Below are 12,375 nucleotides of genomic sequence, written 5' to 3'. Positions count from 1 at the left end.
AGAGAGAGAGAGAGAGAGAGAGAGAGAGAGAGAGAGAGAGAGAGAGAGAGAGAGAGAAAATGAAGCAAACAGATGCAAAGCGAAATAAAATAAGCGAAAATAACTCTGCTGAATAAGTATAAGACATCGAACGCATATATAATATATATATATATATATATATATATATATATATATATATATATATATATATATATATATAATGCGATCAGTAAACTGAAGGAGAGACAGGTGAAACTTATGTGAACTTCAGACCGGAAAGAGAAACCAAAATACCGAAAAGGAAAAAACAAAACAAAAATGTTGAAACAACCGAACTGGCCAACGAACACAAAGGGAAAAGAATAAAGCAATCAACAAAGGAACAAACGGGGGAAAAAAAAAAAAAAAAAAAATAAGGATATAGGACAAAAACAAAAATGATTGTCGTATTTTCATCTTGTTTTCCCCCAAAATTACATATTTAATGAAAAAAAAAGAAAAGACGAAAAAGAGTAAGAATCAGTTAAAAAAAAAGTTAAAAACGAGGCAAAACAGGTGAAAATTTCCCAGTTTATTTATAAAAAGGTCAATCTTGATCTTGAAGCTGAACAGCGATGCTTATCATACAAGCATATAAAAGGCAACAACATAGTTTTTATGAAACGAAAACATATCAAGATTGGCTCAATTCCAAGAGGAAACACTTGGTATTCCTTTGGTTATTTGGTTATTCTTATTGTTCGCAATAAAACGAATTGTAGTTATTTCATAGTGTATTGCTATATTGGCGTTACTTACATACTTCTAATATCTATTTTCCTCTCACTCGTATATATGTATATTTCTTTGGTAAACACACACACACATATATATATATATATATATATATATATATATATTCTCTTGTCTCTCTCTCTCTCTCTCTATATATATATATATATTTCTCGTATATAAAAAATTTTTTCTCGTAAATATATATATATATGTACTTTTTTCTCTCGTACATATATTTTCACTCGTATGTAGATATATTTTCACTCGTATATATATATTTTTTTTTCACTCGTAGATATATTTTCATCGTATATATATATAGTTTTTTCACTCGTATATATATATATTTGTATTTTAACTCGTATATATATATATATATATATTTATATTTTCACTCGTATATATATTATATATATATTTTCACTCGTATATATAAATTATATATATATATACATATATATATATATTCACTCGTATATATATATATTATATATATATATATTCACTCGTATATATATTATATATAAATATTCACTCGTATATATATATAATATATATATACGTTCACTCGTATATATATATAATATATATATATATTCACTCGTATATATATAATATATATATATATTCGCTCGTATATATATATATATATATAATATATATATATTCACTCGTATATATATATTATATATATATATATTCACTCGTATATATATATTATATATATATATATTCACTCGTATATATATATATATTATATATATATATATTCACTCGTATATATATATATATTATATATATATATATTAACTCGTATATATATATTATATACATATTCACTCGTATATATATATATTATGTACATATTCACTCGTATATATATATTAAATATACACACACATATATATTCACTCGTATATATATTACATATATATATATATATACACATATAAATTCACTCGTATATATATTATATATATATTTCACTCGTATATATATTATATATATTTTTTCACTCGTATATATATTATACATATATTTTCACTCGTATATATTATATATATATATATATATATATGTATTTATACTCGTATATATATACACATTTACACTCGTGTATATATATATACACACATATATATTTACTCGTATATATATTATATATATATATTTTCACTCGTATAGATATTATATATATATATATATTTTCACTCGTATATATATTATATATATATATTTTCACTCGTATATATATTATATATATATATATTCACTGGTATATATATTATATATATATATATTTTCACTCGTATATATATTATATATATTCATATTTTCACTCGTATATATATCATATATATTCATATTTTCACTCGTATATATATTATATATATTCATATTTTCACTCGTATATATATCATATATATTCATATTTTCACTCGTATATATATTATATATATTCATATTTTCACTCGTATATATATTATATATATTCACTCGTATATATATTATATATATATATATTTTCACTCGTATATATATTATATATATTCACTCATATATATATATATTTTTTCACCCGTATATATATATCATATATATATTTTCACTCGTATATATATCATATATATATGCATATATATATATTTTCACTCGTATATATATATATTATATATATATATATTTACTCATATATATATCATACATATATTTTCACTCGTATATATATCATATATATATTTTCACTCGTATATATCATATATATATATATATATATATTTTCACTCGTATATATATCATATATATATATTTTCACTCGTATATATATCATATATATATATTTTCACTCGTATATATATCATATATATATATTTACACTTGTATATATATTATATATATATATTTTCACTCGTATATATATTATATATATATATTTTCACTCGTATATATATTATATATATATATTTTCACTCGTATATATATTATATATATATATTTTCACTCGTATATATATTATATATATATATTTTCACTCGTATATATATTATATATATATTTTCACTCGTATATATATTATATATATATATTTTCACTCGTATATATATTATATATATATTTTCACTCGTATATATATTATATATATATTTTCACTCGTATATATATATATATATACACATATATATATTCACTCGTACATATATATACACACATATATATTCACTCGTATATATGAATATATACACGTATATATTCACTCGTATATATGTATATATACACATATATATTCACTCGTATATATGTATATATGTATATATACACATATATATTCACTCGTATATATGTATATATACACATATATATTCACTCGTATATATGTATATATACACATATATATTCACTCGTATATATATATACACATATTTATTCACTCGTATATATATATACACATATTTATTCACTCGTATATATATACACACATATTTATTCACTCGTATATATATATATATATATATATATATAAACATATATATTTACTCGTATATATGTATATATATACACATATATATTCACTCGTATATATGTATTTATATATATATATATATTCACTCGTATATATATTTTTTTTTCTCTTGTATATATATATTTTTTCACTCGTATATATATATTTTTTCACTCGTATATATATATTTTTTCACTCGTGTATATATATTTTTTCCACTCCTATATACATATTTTTTTATCTCTCGTATATATATATATATATATATATATATATATATATATTTCTATCTCGTATATATATATATTTTTTTTTTATCTCGTATATATATATATATTTTTATCTCGTATATATATATATGCATATATATATTTATTTCGTTTATATATATATGTATATATTTTTTATTTCGTATATATATATGCATATATATATATGTATTTTGTATTTTTTATTTCATATATATATATATATATATATATATATATTCTCTCTCTCGTATATATATATATAAGTAAAGAATAAGATTAATATAGTTATAAAAATTATTAATATATTTTTAAAAAATATTATCAGTTTCATTTTCCTTTCTCCAAATTCAAAAGGCAAACACTGGATTTCTATATAAGTTACATTGATATTCCAATGTTTCATTAACGTTCTCTATTGCTCAAATACTGAGTTCGTAAAGAAGTTGAGAACATAATTTTGCTTTCCCCAATTTATATTTCTGATATGCTATGGTATATATTTATTTTCGGTCTCTTGATTTTAGTTGTATTCCACGACAAGAAATCATCTTGTTTGGTGGAATATCTAGATTTGTGTTGTTTCTAGAGGTAAGATTACTGTAAAAAGGTGCATCAGTTCTCATAAAAACAAGTGTCGGTTAGCCACACTGAGGAGATCGAATACTATGTAATTGTGAATAATTAGGTAGGTTTTACTCGTAAGGAAAAGTATTTTCATAAAAGGTTGTCCTGACAAATCCCTATACAGAGAGAACTTACACACTCGAGGAAAGTGTTTGGTAAGCATTCAGGTTTCTATCCAGTAGGCATTCAAGTTGTGGACAAAGACATTTTTGATGAAGATGAACACTGAATCAATGGTAGATATTAATTTTAATTCAATGTTTGAATGACTTGTTGAAGTAATAAATATTGTAATTTATTCAAGTTTTATTTTCATCATTATTTTGTTTGTTTTCTTTATTGTTTTATCTAGTATATTGAGATTTCTACAATCTCGAAAGGGTCTAATATAAATGAGGCGCTCCGTGTCAGAGAGTCGAAGCCGCCAATGGCTCGACTATCCGTTTTCTGTTGAACTTTATTCTCCTATCCATGCTCTACCATTTGAGCTGATCGACTAAGCTATATGTCTTCGCCACTCTGGCGTAGTTATCCTTTGAAATAACATGGTGAAACAAACATGTACTCGCCAGAATATTAAGGCCCTGCTCCCCTCCATCATAAACAGTTTATGGTGGACGGGGTTACTGAGCAAGAAACCCTGATTGTCGCATCTGATGCTTTTGATCATGATGAACCCGGCGATGACTTGATGACTACGGTTCACCCACACTTCCCTACAAACAACATTTCACGAATAATATCAGCAGTAATATATTTTTTTTTTTTTAGATTTTTTTTTGTTCACACCTTGTTTCCTCATGACTTTATTTTATTATTATCTATGTATTTAGCTTTAAAGTTAAGGACTTATTACCCAACAAAATGAGACCAAAAGGACATTGATATGTGCGTAAATAATCGTTTATGCCAGTTTCCATGTTGTTGAATCTTGAGCCACGGTTACTCAAAACCATTTTTTGGCATCTTCACCTGTCTAGCAGGGAGTACCTAAAATATAATCATCTTTGTAATATATATATATATATATATATATATATATATATATATATATATATACACACGAGCAAACTTAATAAAACATGTTAAAAACACTTTGAAATGAGTTAAAAACATATTAAATCTGAAAAGGAAACACTAGATAAGTGGATAGTCCTTAATCCGCGAAGTTTCGAAGAAATACTTTCCTTTTCATCAGAGGGTAGGAATTAGCAAAATGCGGGATCGGATTTTGCATACAAAAGTATTTGATGAAACAACAAGTAAGTCAAAGATCTTACTTGATAAAAAAAGGAAGAACGAACAAAATAAAAAAAAAAACATGATTTTGTTTGTTCTTCCTTGTGAAACCGATTTTTAATTTTAATTATCATTATAAATTATGAATCATTTTACTCAACATTAAAATAGCTCTAGGATATCTATGCATATCGAGCTTATTATATATCTACATTACAACGAGCACTGTTTTCTTTTCATTGTATAAATGCATTTACTAATACATTAAAATAAACTCTGCTCTTTGGACTGTTGTTCTAATCCCCTTAATATATATATATATATATATATATATATATATATATATATATATATATATATATATATATACACACACATATGTAAACACACATATATATTTATATATATATATATATAGAGAGAGACACACACACACATACATATATATATGTATGTATACATTGCGCCACTTTCACTAATGCTCTTTGGTATAAACACATATAATCCTTCACGCTATGGATTAGACAGTTAAAATCGGATGAAAGATTTTCTGATGAGTTTTACTCCTAAAATGCCCTCTAATAGGACAGCCAGAGTTATCCCGGAAAATCTGGTCTGGCAAAAATTTACTTTTACCGTGACTAATGTTTGTGCAAAATCTCTAAAAAAAATCAAAAAGTGATTATTGACAAAAGTGCAGACGGACGAACGATTTTGGGGCTATTTTTCTCCTATAATGGCCCTAGGGAGCAACCAGAGTTATTCCGGAAAGTCTGTTCTGGTAAAACTTTACTTTCACCATGACTAATGCTTGTGCAAAATTTAAAAAAAAAAAAGAAATTCAAGGTGTGGTTATTGAGAAAAGTACAAACAAATGAACGAGATGGATTGAATTATTAGGTCCAATGCCTTCTTTGTCGGGGGACAATAATCCTAAATATTTGTTTATGCTTTTGCCCATTCTTAAGACGGTTTCATATGAGTTTAATTCTTGAAATGTATAAGGTCGATTTGTTGCCGAAAAATTCAGCCAATAAAATGTTGGTTCATCACGTTCTTCATGATTTTCGTATTTTGAATCAGAATAAAATTGATAAACACATGAAGAAACAAGTAAAGAACAAAGGGCACAACACTCACCAGAAGAGTAACCACCGTTAGGGTGTGGTTCGCGAGAGACTCTGCAATTTTCCTCTGGCTCAGCACGTAGTTCTTGGTTATATTGATGCCAGAAAGAGAATTCCAAATGCCAATCTAAAACAAAACAAAAACATAAATCAATAAATAAACTCATTAATAAATTATTATTACTAATTTAGAAAAAAAATAAATTAAAAACTAATCAATCAACCCCAAGATTAATGAGTTAAACAGAATCAAACAGTTTTTTTTGTGTATATATGCAATACCATTGATCACCGAAGTTAAGCGACATTTAGTTTGGTCAATACCAGATGGGTGAACATTTGGGAAGACTAAATGCCGTATATGGAAGAATTGCGACCCCCTCCCTGCAAAAAAAAAAACAAAAAACAAAAAAAACAACAAAACAAAAAACAAACAAAAAACAAACAAATAAATAAACAAAAAAAAAAAAACAACGGATAATCAAAAAGGCCGCCAATTTTGGATCTAAACACTTGAAATTGTAAATGTAGGTTACTTGTAGATGGATCACACTTTTTAATGTATCACTGCGGTCTCTACCAAATTACTCAGCCAATTTCTGGTCTAAACATTTTAAATTTTACATAAAAGGTAATCAGAGATAGGCAAGCGTTTTTATCGGTTTGGGTCGAAAATTTGAGTGCCAAGGAGTCAAAGTTCAAAAGATTTGACCTTTGCGGTCTAGCAAACTAATCAGCAAATTTTGGGTCTAAACATTTGAAATTTATATATAGCGGGTATTCAGACATGCGGAAAGCATTTTAATAAGTTTTTAGCCGATAATTTGGCTGCCAAAAGGTCAAAGTTGAAAGAGTTGACCTTTGCAGATTCTACCAAATTTCTCCGCCAAATTTAGGCCTAAAGAGTTAAAATTTTAGATGTAGGTAACTTGGACATGAGTAAAACTTTTTATTTTGCTTTGAAACAAAAAAAAACAAATAATAAATAAAATAAATAAATGTCAAGGGGTACAAAATTGGGGTGAAAATTAAAAAGAAAGTAACCTCTGCAGTCACTACGAAATTACTCATACAAATTTTGGTCTAAACATTTGAAATCATGCATAAAATGTATTCACACGTAGGGAAAGTTATGAACAGTACATAGGGCCCGAGCAAAGCCGGGCTGAGCTGCTAGTATATATCATATATCATAAATATAGATCATATATATATATTATATATATATCATAAATATATATCAAATATATATCATAAATGTATATCATATATATATCATAAATATATCATAAATATATATCATAAATATATCTCATATATATATATATCATAAATATATCTCATATATATATCATAAATATATCTCATATATATCATAAATATATATATCATATATATCATATATATCATAAATATATATATATATCATATATCATACATATATCATATATATATCATACATATATCATATATATATCATAAATATATATCATATATATATCATAAATATATATCATATATATATCATAAATATATATCATATATCATATATATATCATATATATATCATAAATATATATCATATATATCATATATATATCATATATATATATCTCACATATATATCATATATATCTCACATATATATCATATATATATATCTCACATATATATCATATATATATATATCTCACATATATATCATATATATATATCTCACATATATATCATATATATATATCTCACATATATATCATATATATATATCTCACATATATATCATATATATATCATATATATATCTCACATACATATCATATATATATCACATATATATCATATATTTATATATCACATATATATCATATATATATATCTCACATATATATCATATATATATCACATATATATCATATATATATCACATATATATCATATATATATACATATATATATATATATCTCACATATATATCATATATGCAATGTGTTTCAATAACTTGAATCGATGTTAAATTTGTAAAGGTGTTAGCTGATTTTTGCTTTCATTTTTTCACATTCAAGAATTTCCTTTTTTTTGCAATTTTAACCATGGGAAAGTTAACAATCGAAAGTTAACAATCACAATTTAACAATCACAAGTTAACCATGCGAAAGTTTCCAATCGAACAGCGTATTAAAGTTGTTGAAGCTTATTACGATAAGTGACGATCAAATAAAATGCATTTAGCGCACTACGCGATTATTTTGATCAACAAAATCGACCAACCGAAAGTTTTATTGCGAAAACTATTTGTAAATCTCAATAAACTGAGTCAGTGGCACTTGTGAAAACAACACTGCGTGTTCGATTAGGTCATTCAGGCGAAAACATTTCTGCAGTGCGCGAAAGTATGACCGGCAATCCAGACACCTCCATTCGTCATCGTGCGTAGGAATTGGACCTCCCCACAACAAGGTTATATCGAATTTTGACAAAAAATCTTTCTCGACACAGTTAAAAATTCAACTGACATAGAAGGTAAAGTTGGATGACAATTTAAATCGCTGTGCATTCGTTAAAATGACTGCAAGAGCAAAGACAAGCCGATGATTATTTTTCGCAAAGAATCAACTTAATTGACGAAGCTCATTTTCATATTAGCGGATGCGTTAACAAGCAGAATTGTCGTTTACTGGAAATCCAAAGGCAATTGTTGAAAAGCCACCGCATCCGCAGAAGGTCACTGTTTGGTGTGAATTTTTTGATAACGGAATCATTGGGCCGTATTTCTTCGAAAATGATGTCGGCAATTCTGTTACTGTTATAGGTGAGCAATAACATGCCACATAAACTTTTTTGGCCTAAACTGAATGCCATGGATGTTGAAGATTTGTGGTTCCAAGGGGACGGCTCCACATGCCACACAGCCAATGCGAACATGGCTTTACTGAATGCAAAGTTCCCAGATCGCAACAGCAAAGTCAATTAGCCACAACTATCGTGCGACTTAATGTCTTTATTTCCTTTAGTTTCATCTGAAGTACAAAAGTCTATGCGAACAAACCAACAACAATTCAAGATTTGGACCATCGAATGGAAGTGTGCCAACGAAGCCTCGGCGGACATTTGGACGATATCATTTTTAAAACGTAATTGTCATGAATTATATATCACGATGAAATTGATAAATCAATAAATTTTCACCAATCTTACCGTTCTATTTACTTCTAATTTCTGTTCAAGTTATTCGAACATACTTTATATCAGATATATATCATACTAGCAGTTCAGCCCGGCGTTGTTCAGGCCCTATATACTGTTCATAACTTTATATGCATATATATATATATATATATATATATATATATATATATATTTAAAGGAGATTAGAACAATAGTCTAAAGAGCAGAGTGTATTTTAATGTAATAGTGATATTACTAGTTTAATTAAAATACAGGAAAGAAAAAGTGCTCGTTGTAATTTAGATATATAATAAGCTCGATAGGTAAATATCCTAGAGCTAATTTAATATTTAGTAATGTGATTGATAATTTTAAATTTAAAAATCAAATTATAATTAAATTAAACATCCGTTTCATAAGAAGGAACAACAACAAAATCAATAATTTGTACGATCGTTTCGGAAAACAGTGTTTTTATTGTGGTAGACATCAAGTTACGGACAATAATTATTACATATAGTTTTTTTAATAAACAAGGTTTCCTCATCAGCAAATTGTGAAGGGTTTTTATTAAATTTAAAAGACACCATAAATAAACCTAACATTAACAGTAAGGCAGACGTATCTCCTTTTACTATCATGACTTGATTTTGAAACAGCGTTTCGATTGGCTAGAAATTTTGGGTTTTCTTATAATCGTGTTTACAAACCTCTACTTGTTGCGTTTTGGCGAACGGCAGCATTACTTGCTTTTTGAGGGCTAATTAAGCTAATTTTTGTACAAACAATGTTAGTTTTTTAAATTTAATTTAATATCTTAGGATTTTACTAATTATCTTTGAAATAGACCCAGAAATGAATGAAATTATTTAACTTCAAAATTTAGCTTTCTTTTTTACAATGCCGAGATAAGCTGAGAGCACATACAGCACCTGGAAGTCCCAAATTTTTACCCATTTAGTACTGACAAGTTCAACGTTGCTTAAGGTCGGTGATATATATATATATATATATATATATATATATATATATATCAATAATATTATATATATATCATATATATATATATATCAATAATATTATATATATATCATATATAATATATATAATATATATATAATATCATATAATATATATTAATATACATAATATCATATATATCATACAATATATAATATAAAATTTAACCTTTATCTTCGAGTTGCCGGGAGACTGGGTTTCAAATCTCGATCGAGTCATACCAAAGATATAAAAAATGATACTTGATGCCCTTTTGCTGAACACTCAGCATTATAATGGGAGGATCAAGCGCAAATGGAGTAATCCCGAGAATGCAGGGTGCCCTCCCCTTCAAAAAATTCATTGTAGCAGTCAATGAAATAGGAACATTGGGTCGCTCTCGACTATATTCGACCACTAAATTATTTTTATTACATGATACCATCGTCTATTCTTTCTCAACGAAAAAAGACGTATTATTTAACTACTTTTGATATGAACACACCAGCGGCAGCGATTTTTATAAAAACCTTTTCGTATGTTGATCTTCACTCGTTGGATAAGACTGTCTAATAAATGAGGCAGACTCACAAAGCAAAACAAGCCTGCTACGGAAATAGCCCAAAATACATCAAGACACTCCATTATATAAAACTGGAAGAATGGGCCAACTAACAACCAGGTATTTTCTGGATGAATTCACTCAGAATAATATACGAGGGATGTTCCAAAAGTAATGTCTTCTATTTTTGTATTCCATCCGAATAGATCGGAAAGGATATATACTTGCATTGTTAATTGAACTTGCACTATTATAACCTGAAAGTTGCATCTTTCTATTGCAGATATTAACGGTGTGAGACTCTAAAAAAGAAACCCCTGTGCGTCAGAAGTAAAGATGTGTCATTGAATTATTCAATGCAGAAAACATTGAACCGATTAACATTCACCGGCGCCTGTTGGACGTTTACGAAGCTGATGTAGTCGATGTCAGCACAGTAAGGAAAGGGCTTCATCAATTTTAGGGTGGCGACAGACATATGCGTGACAAAGCGCACTCCGGAGTTTTCCGATCGAAGCATCAAAAGAGGCTGACAAAAGTGCATGGAGAGTGGTAATTAATTCTGGAACACAAAAGGTCGATCGTTTTAATGGTACCACTCCTGTCTTCGAAGTTCTTCAGTGTTTTAGTTTTTGAGTTAAAAATAAAAGGTCTTCTGAAAAGACTGTCGTAGATAACGAAGGCTCTATGGATTGGCTAGAAAGAAGATTGCTCTGTTGAGATCAGGAAAGGATTAAAACGACTGCCAAAGATCACAGTTTGATAATACTTTTAAGCAAAACGGAGTGTGTAAATATCTCCATTGAATCATTTGTAAAAAAAAAAGCCGAATATCGAATGCAACGGTAAGTTCTGGGAATAAGCACAAGAAAGAAATATTGGAAATAAGTAACACACCTACACTATGGAATCCCTACATAATCTGGGACGAGAAGGAGAAAGAAGCAACCTTAGTAGAAGTTATTGTCCTAAGTAATATTGAGTTTAGCAGAGCTGAGAAAAAAAGATAACGAAATACTAAGGTCATATGTACGACATGAAAAGAAACTGGAATCTTAAGATTTCTATCTAGTAATTATAAGAACAACCAGACTCCTGAAACACCTGGAAAATATACTCGGTGAATAAAGTGCAAGATAGATATAAACAAT

General features: G+C 27.0%; 1 protein-coding gene across 2 annotated transcripts in view; it reads right to left on the bottom strand.

The window, feature by feature from the left end:
- Window positions 1–12,375, bottom strand: part of LOC145249442 (glutamate receptor ionotropic, kainate 2-like) — a 1,370,511-nt gene that overhangs the window by 183,474 nt on the left and 1,174,662 nt on the right. For both annotated transcript variants that reach the window (XM_080110999.1, XM_080111000.1), the window contains one exon: window positions 6,511–6,624. In XM_080110999.1, coding sequence (XP_079967125.1) covers window positions 6,511–6,624 — 114 coding nt within the window. The remainder of the gene's footprint in view (window positions 1–6,510; window positions 6,625–12,375) is intronic.

Source organism: Euprymna scolopes, chromosome 28 (genome assembly GCF_053919585.1).
Source record: "Euprymna scolopes isolate OS-2025 chromosome 28, ASM5391958v1, whole genome shotgun sequence".
Taxonomy (NCBI): domain Eukaryota; kingdom Metazoa; phylum Mollusca; class Cephalopoda; order Sepiida; family Sepiolidae; genus Euprymna; species Euprymna scolopes.
The sequence above is the reverse complement of the archived record's forward strand: the minus strand, read 5'-3'. Positions and strand labels throughout refer to the sequence as shown.